Source organism: Bidens hawaiensis, unplaced genomic scaffold (genome assembly GCF_021521415.1).
Source record: "Bidens hawaiensis isolate Kalapana, Puna unplaced genomic scaffold, B.hawaiensis_p1.1 tig00014897_1, whole genome shotgun sequence".
Taxonomy (NCBI): Eukaryota; Viridiplantae; Streptophyta; class Magnoliopsida; order Asterales; family Asteraceae; genus Bidens; species Bidens hawaiensis.
Window position 1 is genome coordinate 496,190 of NW_027492317.1, and position 13,569 is coordinate 509,758.

The window sequence follows — 13,569 nt, forward strand, 5'->3', positions numbered from 1 at the left end:
TATATATATATATATATATATATATATATATATTCAAATAAGACAACTTACACAAAGTGATATTAGGGCCAAACACCCTCAAATAAAGCAAATTTGACAAATAGTTTAGATAACATTTTAATGAAGGTTTTTTTTTAACAAACAGGGATTTTATTTACATTATCCAAATCGACGGCCAATTTAGTACATGTATTAAATTGGTAACCGTCACGTACATGTGCAAGTATCGATACCAGACTAATTCGGGTTGTTTGTTACTCGTATCAGTACCGGTTTCAAGATCATCGAAGATTTGAAGATAAAAAATCAAAGCGGTACAAAAATGGATACTGTACCTAAATACCCGTACCCGTAATGTACGTAAATACCCTTACCCGTACCATACCGAAAAATTTGGTACAAGTATATCATCCGCCGCTCAAGCCTCCATTTCCGGCAGTTTTCTTAACCCAGTTACTAAATCTTCTGAAACCTTTCAGTTGGGTCTTTTAGTTTTAGTTAAATTATCTTCTCTATGCAGCTAAACAGAACCACCACCAGCTTCTATTCCATTAAACACCGAGTCATTACTCACCCTATATCATTCCAATTCTCAATTCCACCAAACCTCTGCAAAACCCACAAAGTAAATGCAATTAACAACACACCCTCAATCGATCACCACACAACCGGCAAAGAGCTCTTGCCGGAGCTATCCAACCGACACATACGTTCGCTATGTGAAGCAGGAAACATCGATAAAGCAATGGACTTTCTTTCTCAATTAGAAGCCCTAGGGTTTCAATTGAGTTATGGTTCTTACACTTGTCTGTTAACAGCACTTGCAACTGCCGGCAGGACTTCAGAAGCCGAAGCAATTCTTCAAGAAATGGTAGCCCTAGGGTTTCATCCAAGGCTAAAACTTTATAATATTTTGCTCAAAGGGTTTTTAAAAAGAGGGCTTTTAAGAGCTGCAGAGAGTGTTATGGAGTCCATGATTGGTCTGGGTGTGTTGAAGAATCGAGAAACGTACGAGATTCTTCTCGGGTATTACACGAGTGCGGGACGGTTAAATGATTCGTGGGAAGTTGTGGCTTGTATGAGGAAAGACGGGTTTGAACCGGATTCGTTTGTGTATAGTAGGATTATTGAGCTTTATAGGGATAATGGTATGTGGAAGAAGGCTACGACCGTTGTAGCGGAAATTAGGAATACTGGGGTTGTTCTTGATAAGAAGATTTTCAATAGTGTTATTGACACGTTTGGGAAATCGGGTGAATTAGGAGACGCACGCCAGGTGTTTGACAAAATGCTGCAAGAAGGGGTTACTCCGGATATCAGTACGTGGAATTCTTTGATCCGGTGGCATTGCAAGCACGGTGATCTCACGAATGCGCTTAAACTGTTTGGTGAAATGCAAGCACAAGGGTTGTATCCTGATCCGAGTATCTTCGTTACCATCATTAGTCGGTTAGGAGAACAGGGGAAGTGGGATGTAATCGAGAAAACGTTTGACCGTTTGAAACATGGTGGTCATCGACAAAGTGAGCTCATTTATGCAGTTTTGGTTGATATTTATGGGCAGTATGGTAGGTTTGAAGATGCAGAAGAGTGCATAAACACATTAAAACTTGAAGGTGTTCCATTGTCAGCTAGAATCTTTTGTGTGCTTGCAAACGCCTATGCCCAACTGGCAAGTGTTTTTATATTTATGTTGTCTTTTAATTCTTGAAAATAACATACATTTGACAATTTGATGTAACTTTGTTACACAGGGTTTGTGTGAGCAAACTGTTAAAGTTCTCCAGTTGATGGAACGTGAAGGAATCGAACCGAATCTTATTATGCTTAATGTATTGATCAATGCGTTTGGCATTGCTGGACGACACTTGGAGGCGCTCTCGATATATCAACACATAAAAGAAAGTGTATGTCCTTTTATCTGTTATAAACCGCATAAAACATGTTAAAATTTTAGTTGTTTATGCTAATTGTACTCTTGGTTGCTTGTGAAGGGTGTAAGTCCAGATGTGGTTACCTACACTACTATTATGAAAGCTTTGATAAGAGCAAAGGAGTTTGATAAGGTGCCTGTAGTGTATAAAGATATGGAGGCTAGTGGATGTTCGCCAGATAAGAAAGCTAGAGAATTGCTGCAAAATGCAATGATGGTTCTTCAACGCAGACATTGATTAGATCAACCAGATTTTGAAGCTATATGGTTCGTGTCAAAAAGTGCAATTTTTTAGTACGAGTTGGGTTGGGTTGGGTTGACCCAAAATACTATGTAAATAATTAGGCTGTTAAATATGATTGTGAAATACTATGGTTTCATTTACATTTTGGGGACTTTTGACACGTTTCCTTTTAAGCTAATCTTTTTTTTACTTGTTTGGCATTTTATATACTAAACAGGTTGCGATCCAGCGTATCATTCTGTGAAACGATGGTGGAGTCTTCATCAATGAAATGCTTTGCTGAAATGCCTAACAAGAGAATGTAATTATCATGGTATGTTATGCAATTGTTTATCATAAATCGAGTTAAGATTGATTTTCTAATCATGTTAACGCATTTATCAATTATCGACATATAATAAAAGGGATAAAAGTGTTTGCGGGTCAGACCAACCTGACCCGGTCTGACTCGTTAACCAAGCATTTGGCTCCAACTAAGGTGCTAGCCTCAAAACTAAGTATTGTCACCAACAAAGATGATCTTTGACAATTAATTCTTATCTAGAATGATGTATTTAGTGCATTAAACAACACATATAAGATCATACAATAACCAAAATCTTATTCAGTTAAAGTTTATTTGTTTTTTGTATATAGGAATCCGACACGTTTACCAACTCAAATGAAATTGTTGCTGTTGCGTCTTGTGCTAAGTTCATATTAAAAAGTCAGGTTAGTACCACTAGTTGTCTTCTAGTGTGTGCATGTTCTCCCATGTGTATATACATATAAAACTATCTTATTTGTATGTGTTTTCCGCTTCGAGCAAATTGGACATAGTGTGACATGGATAATGTAAATACAATCCATGTTTTTTAAGTACATAAAACCCTGCAATAGTTATAAGGGTCATTAAAATGTAATCTAAACTATTTGTCAAATTATCTAATTATTACATTTGAGAAGTTTGGCGCCGTAGTTTGGGTTTTGTGAATTTTTTATTTTTGATATTTAGGATTTGTTTTGGTTAGTACTGTCAATAAGTGTTTGGTGGTGTGTTGGCTCATTGTATCTCTGTTAAGTTTATATCATATCATCCCGTCATTTTGTTTGCTTCTTAGGTTCGAGTCCTGTTCATGAGTCCCATGTTTCTTTTAGTTCTTTTTTTTGGCCAGCGACGTTCAAGCCTTTGCAGCGTCTGGCACGTGTATAGTCCACGTATCGAATTCCACTAAGGTTTTTGTTTATATGTTGGTTTTTAGCTTCCGGCGGTTGCATGTTAGATTTCTTGTAAGGCGATCGGCCATTGGAAGGCTAGGTATGCTTTCTTCGCGGTTATTTTGGTTCATCAATCAGTTGTTGATTTCTCGGTTGCTTGACATTTAGGGTTGTGATTTGCATTGTTGTTATGTTAGTTTTCTCAAAAGAAGAAAGCATATTGACTTCTGAATGTTCAAATACTTGGATACATGCTTCATGTGAATGTATGACATAATGACAAACAACTTAGTTCACTCAAATGAGCTTAAAGAGATGGTTATAAATCCTACTGGCCCTCATGGTCTCTACATTAGTTTCAATTTTCAAACAGAGGTGGCAAATGGGACAGATGTAGCTGAAAGCATAGCTCAGTTTAAGTCAAAAATGACAACGTGGTGTGCGCGCGCTATAAGTACTAGCATAACAGTTAACAGTTATGAATGTAACCCAAGACAGCCTTCAACACTTGGTTCAGTCAATTCTTTACAAGGAAGGTTTGAAATATTATCATTAACCAGGAACCTTTTTACCGGGTCTAGCCTCGCCTAGATCAATTGGTCTCACTATTTCTTTAGCTGGTGGTCATGGTCATATGGTTGGCATCATACTATAACATGCTAGATTGCTATCTGAAAATCTATTAGCTGCTTCAATATTATGTGTTGTAAATGCTTCAACATTATGTGTTGGTCATATTTCGTTTGAATTTTGCCAAACACAAAACAGCCCTGATGCAACGCGACGGGTAACAAACTAGTTTGCTTTATTTGAGAGTGTTGGGGCCTACTATCACCTTGTGTAAATTGTCTTGTTTGAATATATAATGCAACTCTTTTGGGGGTTGTAATTAAATATTTGAAAATATTCTATAAACCTGAATGTATTTTTGTATTATTTTCATCACATCTGAAATTCTGTCTCAAAAACTGTAACATTAATACATTCCTTCAGATTTATAGATTATTTTTAAATATTTAATTGCAAACCCAAAAAAAGATAAAATAAAGATTGAGACATAATATTTAAATTTATTTGTATACAAATTTGTTGTCTTGTGATCTATTATATTTTTGTATTATTTTCATCACATCTGAAATTTTGTCTCCACAACTGAAACATTAAACACGTGATTTCAAGTCACATTATTGTTTGAATATTTTATAATTTTAAAACCACTTGAGTTTTGTTTCTAAAGAACTTTTATATAAACTTATTTAGTTTTTCTAAATGATTTATATCTAAAGATTTGTATTGAAGAACCATATACACCAAAGAAAAACACATTTTACTTGTAAAAGCAAATTCATGACCAAAGTACACACATTTCCACACTACCACCCACAATTTATTCTCTTAAACACCAAAATAGTAAAATAACCAACAACATGAGTTCCTTAAACCTCGACTTCAATACCCATGATAGCACAATTGTAAACATAGTTGTCGGACTTCTTCTGACCAACCATTGTCCACTTTGGTGGTCCTTCACTCGGAACCCATGCATAGATTTCAACATGAGCCTCCTTGTCATGTGTCCAATGCCCACTAACAATTATCACCCGGTCTCCACACCCTCTAAAAGCAATACCCCAACCATCAATACTATCAGCTCTTTCAGGCAACTTGCCTATGCCATCCCACACTTTCGCCTTCTTGTCATACTTTCTCACCTCTTTCGACTCACAATCAGCAGCATACAACTCATTATCAACCACCGCAAGCAACGGTGGAGACATCGAGTAATCACCACCACCACCAAAGGGCCACATACCGGGAACCTCCTTCCACTTCTTGTCCTCTAAATCATACTCTTCTCCACTTGTAAGAGGTTTCATATCCGCCCCACCGCACCCACCCACCACATAAAACTTCCCATCCATAAACACACCGGAACTCATCTTTCTTGGCTTGAGCAGGCTCGGAAGCGTCTCCCAAGCTCCAGTTTCGCTGTTGTAACTCTCCACAGTGTCCATGGCCATTCCCTTCCTGTTAACACCGCCTGCGAAGATTGCGATCTTTCCAAGACTCGCGGACCCGAATAAGGACCTTGGGTTGTTCATTTGCGGCCCTTCGGTCCATGAATTCGTGAGCGGGCTGTACTTGAAGACAGCCTGACCGGAAACATGTTTGCCAAGAACCAAAAGCTCGGTCCCGACCCCCATGGACTCTTTGTCCGAGTGAGCAAAGCCTGTATCGCCATCGATCATCGGTAGATGCATCCATGTCTTGCTAATGGGGTTAAAGGCCTCCCATTTCAAATGGTTGCAAGAAAAATAAGCCCAGTATTCAACTGCTGGATTCTTGTTTCCCAATGAACCCCCTGACATGTTTTTTTGATGCTTATGTCACAAGATCTTGTTTCTCTCTTTGATCGCCTGCAAAATTTCAACAACATATTATCATAATGACACAAGAAAGAAATAGGTAACTAGAAATGTATAATTAATTTGTTACCATATGAGCTAGCTATCAACAATTAAATATATGCCTTTTTTTACATGAAAATACATAAAACGAAAGAATCTAAAACATAAAACAAAAGAATTTAAAACACGTACATAATTAACAAAATCAGAGAAGCTAGAATGCTTATGCAACTCAGACATAACTATGAAAAAGAATTACACTAGTCCTAATTGGAAGATTAATCATGAACAATATAATCTAATCATAGGAATTTGAAAGATAACTTATCAAAGTGGTAAAAACAACATAAAATATTTTTTTACCTCTTTCTTTCTTGCAAATGTATGTATATGTGACTTATATTATTCATCTAACTGGTTACTACTTATATAGAAGAAAGAAACGCTGGAGAGAGAAATAATGGTGTGGATTCCGAGAGTCACTGACAAGCTATGCGTGATACTCAGGTGTGGCCCACTTTCACGCGGTACAACAATTGTCTTGAAATGGTGATTGTCAATAGTTCATGTGTTCCAACGACTTTTGTTAAATCTATGGACATAATACAGTTGTATACAGTATACACAATATATATGTGTGTTGCTTCCACGATATCTATGTATGTCTAACTTACAAAGCCAGTTCTTATGATCCTTCTGTTACCTTCTTTTGTACCAAAACTGGCTTTTAACTTTCAAAAATATTTAATTATTAAATTTTACTACCCTTCCGTTACCTTCTTTTGTACAAAAAGCTGGCTTATAACTCTCAAAATATTTAATTATTATATTTTATAACCCTTCCGTTACCTTCTTTTATATAAAAATCTGGCTTTCGGTTCTCAAATACTTAAAGATTAAGTTTAATAAATTAATAGTTACAATCCTATAGAATTTATGTAATTAAAGGGGTGGCACATTGGATATAAAGCATAAGACTGGTAAGAACATTTTGTATGGAGTGGTAGTAAGTAGAGGAAACATAAAATGTTACTATTCATGAATAAATTTAGAGAAACACTGTTTATACTACATATTTTTTTTATTAACGGTTGAAAGTGACTATGAGTAGAGGGTAGAAAAAATGTAATAATAAAGCTAAGAAAAAGTATTATTTTGAGAAAGAGAGAAAATGTAATTTTTAGTGTAATTATAGATATGCGGATAGAAGACCTAATGGGAATACTCTAACACGCATACAGGGTCATGGGTTATAATCAAGAAAACGTTTGACCGTTTGAAACATGGCGGTCATCGAAAAAGTGAGCTCATTTATGCAGTTTTGGCTGATATTTATGGGCAGTGAAGAGGTATGCACCCGCCTTAACATCGAGTGGGAGGTTCGAAGATGCAGAAGAGTGCATAAACACATTAAAACTTGAAGGGGTTCCATTGTCAGCTAGAATATTTTGTGTGCTCGCAAACGCCTATGCCCAACTGGTAAGTATTTCTTTATTTTTATTGTCATATAATGCTTGAAAATAACCATACATTTGGCAATTTGATGCGGCTTTGTTACACAGGGTTTGTGTGAGCAAACTGTTAAGGTTCTCCAGTTAATGGAGCGTGAAGGAATCGAACCAAATCTTATTATGCTTAATGTATTGATCAATGCATTTGGCATTGCTGGATGACACTTGGAGGCGCTCTCGGTATACCAGCACATAAAAGAAAGTGTATGTCCTTTTGTCTGTTATAAACCGCGTAAAACATGTTAAAATTGGAGTTGTTTATGCTAATTGTACTCTTGGTTGCTTGTGAAGGGTGTAAGTTCAGATGTGGTTACCTACACTATTATTATGAAAGCTTTGATAAGAGCAAAGGAGTTTGATAAGGTGCTTGTAGTGTATAAAGATATGGAGGCTAGTGGATGTTCGCCAGATAGGAAAGATAGAGAATTGCTGCAAAATGCAATGATGGTTCTTCAACGCAGATGTTGATTAGATCAACCAGATTGTGAAGCTATATGGTTCGTGTCAAAAAGTGCAATTTTTTAGTACGAGTTAGGTTGGGTTGACCCAAAATACTATGTAAATAATTAGGTTGTCAAATATGATTGTGAAATACTATGGTTTCATTTACATTTTGAGGACTTTCGACCCGTTTCTTTTTGAGCTAATCTTTTTTTTACTTGTTTGGCATTTTATATACCAAACAGGTGCAGATCCAGCGTATCATTCTGTGAACCGATGGCGGAGTCTTCATCAATGAAATGCTTTGCTGAAATGCCTAACAAGAAAAATTGTTTTTTCATAAATCAACTAGCACAAAACATAAATCGAGTTAGATTGATTTTCTAATCATGTTAACGCATTTATCAGTTATCAAAATATAATAAAGGGGATAAAAAGTGTTTGCGGGTCAGACCAACCTGAGCCGGTCTGACTAGTTAGCAAAGCATTTGGCTCCAACTAAGGTGCTAGCCTCAAAACCATGTATTGTCACCAACAAAGATGAACTTTGACAACTAATTCTTATCTAGAATGATGTATTTAATGCATAGAACAACACATATAAGATTACACAAGAACCGAAATCTTATTAATTAAAGTTTCACAAGTGGCTTATTTTGATCTTATTTTTTCACGCGCAAGAAAACAAAATGTGTAGGGGTGTAGTTCAGGTTTTCTATTCGGGTTATTCAGTTTTTTTATATAGGAATCCGTCCCGTTTATCAACTCAAATGAAATTGTTGTGTCTTGTGCTAAGTTCATATCAAAAAGTCTGGTTAGTACCGTTAGTTGTTTTCTCATGTGTGCATGTTCTTCCATGTATATATATATTAGGTTACGTGCCCGTGTACAACACGGGTTAGAATAAATAAATTTATTCAAACGACGAAATTATAAGAGATACAAAAAATGTGTTAAACTATTTATATAAATATGTATTATACGGTATATTAAATCACATATTAAACAGAAAAAAAATATATATAATATACATGTTAGAAATTCATAAATATCCAAACATTTCTTTTTTATTTTTGTTACAAATAAAATTCAACTTATTTAATATTTTACTCGATTTGAGATAAAAGCAGTGTTTAGAAACCGGACCATATTGGACGTCCAACCGAAAAAAAAATTAAAAAAAATGGTTGGTTGTTCGCAAACCAGCTTTCAAACCACAAAAAGAACTGGAAAAAAAAAACAATCGGGATAACATTAAATATTTTTAAACTGAGTAGTGAGACATAATAGTTCACGCACCGCCTAATAATAATAATAATAATAATAATAATAATAATAAGTTGGATGCACTACCTTTTCTTTTATGGATGTTGGTTTTCTTCAAGATTTTTCATTTAAGCAATATGGGATGAGATATAATTTTATTTGGACCCTTGAAGTGCCAAGTGACACAAAGATGGTCCAATTATGTGTCAAGTGATATAATTATGTTTTTGTTTATTATAGTAAGGATGAGTTTTCATTATTTTCTTTTTTCAGTGGTATCGGAATAGGAATTGTTCATATTAAAGACCCTAAGAAAGATACATATTTAGATGGAATTAAAACAAATGTGTTGGGAAAATTTAAACTTTTATTGTTATTTTTCAAATTATATCCAAGTTTTTTTTAAGACAATTAGATAATCTTTCATTATATAGAAACATAGATATTACAACAACATAGCAGGTAGGCGGATAACTTCCGGTGCCAAGGAGCCAAAGGTATCAAAAGCCAAAGGGATAAAAACATGTTGGTTCTCTTCGCAGGCTTTAGCATGTTTCTCCACATTCTTCGTTTCAGCCCTTTTCATTGCTTGCCCAGCTACAAACCCATTATCCCTCAAACCAGCTAAGGGAGATACCCCTGTGAGGTCAACACAAGCTTGTTTTCCCCCGGACCAACCAAAGACGAGCAAATCTGCCGGTCGTAGAGTGGATCTCCCTTCCGTGGGGTCTGTAAGGAAGTTTACGGGGGCTTCCTTTTTAGCTGATATTCAAGTTAAATTAAATAATAATGGAATACCATTTAAAGCGTATGACAACGGACATGTAGATGCGTCAACTGAAACATTAAAACAAATAGGTACAATCTTATATGTTAGTTGTAATATAAAATAAACACATATCCCATAAAATTTAATTATAAGCAGGTAAACGAAAGATACTTTATTGTATAACTCATGTTAGTATCATCGTTCTCCGAATTTATATGTGAGCTTTTGATCTTTTAGATATCGTCTTATCATTTGACATAATAAATACATTTATAAAAAGGAATCGTATGAATGGTAGAAGTAGTATAAAATAGCATTAACGATGAATTTAAAGCATAAACAACATGAAGAAAATTAAAATTGGCCAACCACCTCCTACAGTCTGGTTTGGTTTACGCGGCCCATAATTATAAAAATCGTAAACCAATCCGTTAGTCATGATTTTACACAATTTTGAGTGGGGTACCACCTTTATGTTTATTGTATCAATGATGTGCGACCATTTTTTTTATATAACGACTTCATTTTAGTTTTCTAGTTTAATCCCTAATTAGTTTTTATTTAATACATTTATCTAGTTATGGAATAATGAAATGGTTCATGTATGTTTTTTTGGGAGCTACAAAAAAGTTATCATCGAATAGGTACATGAAAATTTTATATGAAAACCACGTGTAATATGACGTTTGTAACCCAAGTATATAATATATGTATAACATTGTATAAACATAAACAGCTGAATTAAAGACTAACTTCATTTCAAGATAGTAAGTTTTGCTGGTTTAATGGTTTTAAAGGAAACAAAGAAGACACCTAATTGATATATATACATGTAATTCACATATGCTTAAAAGTGTGAATAATACAATATTAATATATGATGCGCAATTTAAAATACGTAATTAGATGTAGGACTTGTTGTAATTAAGGTAAGTTGATTGAAGAGGAGCAGAGCTATCTCGAGTGTGTTTGTGAGTACAGACACTATCAAATAAATGTGTTTACTACTAAAGAAATTTAGTTTTCGTTGTTGTTGCTGACGGAAATCACTAATGGAATAAACAAATTTTAGTGGTAACTAATATCTGATGTATATTAATTGTCTACGTAATTAGCGATACATAACTTAAAGGAAATCACTAATTATTAATTGATCATGAAATTTTGTTTCCATAGAAGAAAACATTCAAACAACTATTATGATTAGTTGATGTCTAATTTTATAATTAAAGATTAAAAATCAAGTAATACATGTAGGGTATGTTTGGCAAAACTAACTGGTAGCTGTAGCTGTAGCTGAAAGCTGCTAGCTGGTGGCTGGAAGCTGTAGCTGGTAGATGTAGCTTTTAAGAAATATTTAGGTGTTTGGTAGAGTAGCTGGAGCTTTTAATAAAACTAGCTGGGTTCTCGTGCGGTGCATCGTTCTAATCCGAGAACCTATTCTGACTTGACCCCTTTCGACTCAAAACTGTACCAACGTGAACTGAACTAAATTAACCTTTTTTTGCATTGACACGTTTTGACCATAATTTGGTCTTACACATGACCCGGGCTTTCCTGACTCGACTTGTTGCCGATCTTGACTAATAATCACATAATATGCTAATTTTTTAAAGTTATAGAAGTATAACAATATGATACTCAAATTAAAGAGAATAAAATGCTCGTTTTTTATGTAATTTTTTTTTTAAATATTAACGTGTGAAAAAGTTATGACATTTTAAAAAGTCATGGGGGTAGTTGGTTTTGAATAAGAGTTAAATATGTAATTATTATATGAATTAACAAAAGGTGATGGAAGTTCAAGTACCAAAATTGTAAAATATGAAATACCAAAAGCTTGTAGCTTTTCTCTAAACACTACTAGAGGGGGCTTTTAGCTTCACGTTTTTTCTCTTAACCTAAAAGCTTAAAGCTACTCTATCCAAACAAGACTTTTCAATAAATATGAGCTTTTACTTAAAAACTTGTAGCTTAAAGCTCCTAAAAGCTTCTAAAAGCTCCTTGCCAAACATACCCGTAGTTGTGTATATGAAAGATTTTAATTTCTTAATTTTAATTTAATTATAAATATTTATGATTTAAGCTTCAAATATAGGGTGACACATAACAAAATATTAGGTCAATTAGGGTTAATGTGGTTCAACCACAATTTTTGTTTATTATAATAATAGATATAAAACTATTTTATTTGTATGTGTTTTCCACTTCGAGCAAATTGGACATCGTGTCACATGTTATATTATTTAATATTGAAGAAACGTTTGGTACTTGTTCAATAATAACATGGTTGGAGAATTTATTTTACATATTAAATATAAAGAATCCCAAATAAATCTTTATATACTCCAAACAGGTACAAAATACCAACTGTACCCGTACTGTACCCGTACTTGTACCAAAATTCAACAAAAATGAGTACCAATACCTATACCGAATAGACTAAATCGGTACGAATATAGGTACGAGTACCGATGTTTGGAACAAAATGTTTATCCCTACATTGGTGTATGAGGGTTCCAACACCATCCAATTTCGGTCGGTAAAACTCGAGCATTATACTATAATGATGAATTAACACGAATTTGACTAGTGACGATATGCTACCGAAACTAAACCTAAAAAATAAATTTGTCAAATTAACATGTTTAAAATAAAATCAAAAAAATATATAGTGGTATTCATATAGCTTATTATTTATATATGATAATAACATATTTAAAACAATGTTTATTTTGTCGGTAAAATCCGTGCATTGGTAAAACCTGAGCGCTGGGGCGACGAGTTAGCGCGTATTCGATCGATATCAGTTACGCACGTAATGGTGCCAGAATTAGACTAAAAAATATCGTCGAGATAACATATAAATAAATAGAATGTTTAAAATTACGTTTTTTCAGTCACTAAAGCCTCTGGATGTTGGTAAACCTGACAATTACGACGATGAGTCGATACAAATTATGACAGTATCAGTTATGCTCATTGCGATATTAACTACGCCGGTTAAACTCATTAAACCAAAATTAAAAATCATCAAATTAAGATATAAAAACAAAATATTTATCATATTTCAACTAGTAATGTCATTATAACAAATCAATATACAAAAAAAAAAAAAAAATTGTCTATTCACAAAATACATCATTGCAAAAGTTATATGCTGAAAGTATTATCTTAGTAAATCTCATTATTTAGTTCTCATTATTACACATAAAACAACAAAAGGGAAAAAGAAAACACAACACTGATTTAAGGTAAAAAAAATCTATATCTATATTTATACTATATATCTTGTTAAATTTTAGAATGTACAATTGTTATTACATAAAGTATAATCACTAATACATATAATTTTAAAAATTTATGGGCAATATAGCATTTTGGACATGTTGAACAAAATATTTAGTTTAGGAAATAATTACAAATATGATCCTTCAATTTTAATAAAACTTTGTTAATTTATAAAGTAGTTACATGTAAACTCCTTATCTTTACCCATTTATTTGACAAATTTATTAAAAATTATATTTTCTTTATATCTTTTAATACATTATGTTTTAAAAAAGCGAACTTACCATTGCAACGTGCTTATTTTTATCGACATTTCAGTGTATATTTTTTTTTATTTTTAGATGTTATAATAACAAACATAAGAGTACAACTATAATATGCAATTATAAACCTAAAATATAATTACATATTTAACATTTCAACAACTTTTGTAAATTTAATTAATAATTACCTTCAATCCGCTTAAGTTTACTCATATATTCATTTATCTTCTTTTTTTCTGTATATCT

General features: G+C 33.5%; 1 protein-coding gene, 1 long non-coding RNA gene and 1 pseudogene across 2 annotated transcripts; 2 read left to right on the forward strand and 1 right to left on the reverse strand.

The window, feature by feature from the left end:
- The first annotated feature begins 407 nt into the window (after positions 1-407).
- LOC143547968 (uncharacterized) lies at positions 408-2,244 on the forward strand. The gene is made up of 3 exons (XM_077039251.1): positions 408-1,672; positions 1,755-1,907; positions 1,995-2,244. Exons 1-3 carry the CDS (start codon positions 515-517, stop codon positions 2,169-2,171), a joined length of 1,488 nt encoding a protein of 495 aa, XP_076895366.1. The 5' UTR covers positions 408-514; the 3' UTR covers positions 2,172-2,244.
- A 2,472-nt stretch (positions 2,245-4,716) lies between these two features.
- Positions 4,717-5,743, reverse strand: LOC143547933 (F-box/kelch-repeat protein SKIP11 pseudogene; annotated as a pseudogene).
- A 1,412-nt stretch (positions 5,744-7,155) lies between these two features.
- On the forward strand, positions 7,156-7,850 carry LOC143547946 (uncharacterized). Its single transcript, XR_013137866.1, has 3 exons — positions 7,156-7,261; positions 7,345-7,497; positions 7,585-7,850. It is a non-coding gene; the product is annotated as an uncharacterized LOC143547946 (long non-coding RNA).
- The last annotated feature ends 5,719 nt before the right edge of the window (positions 7,851-13,569 follow it).

Coding starts and splice junctions, on each gene's coding strand:
- LOC143547968 (XM_077039251.1), top strand. CDS start 515: ATGCAGCTAAACAGAACCACCACCAGCTTCTATTCCATTAAACACCGA. Junction 1,673..1,754: donor CAAACGCCTATGCCCAACTG/GCAAGTGTTTTT, acceptor TTTGTTACACAG/GGTTTGTGTGAGCAAACTGT. Junction 1,908..1,994: donor ATCAACACATAAAAGAAAGT/GTATGTCCTTTT, acceptor TTGCTTGTGAAG/GGTGTAAGTCCAGATGTGGT.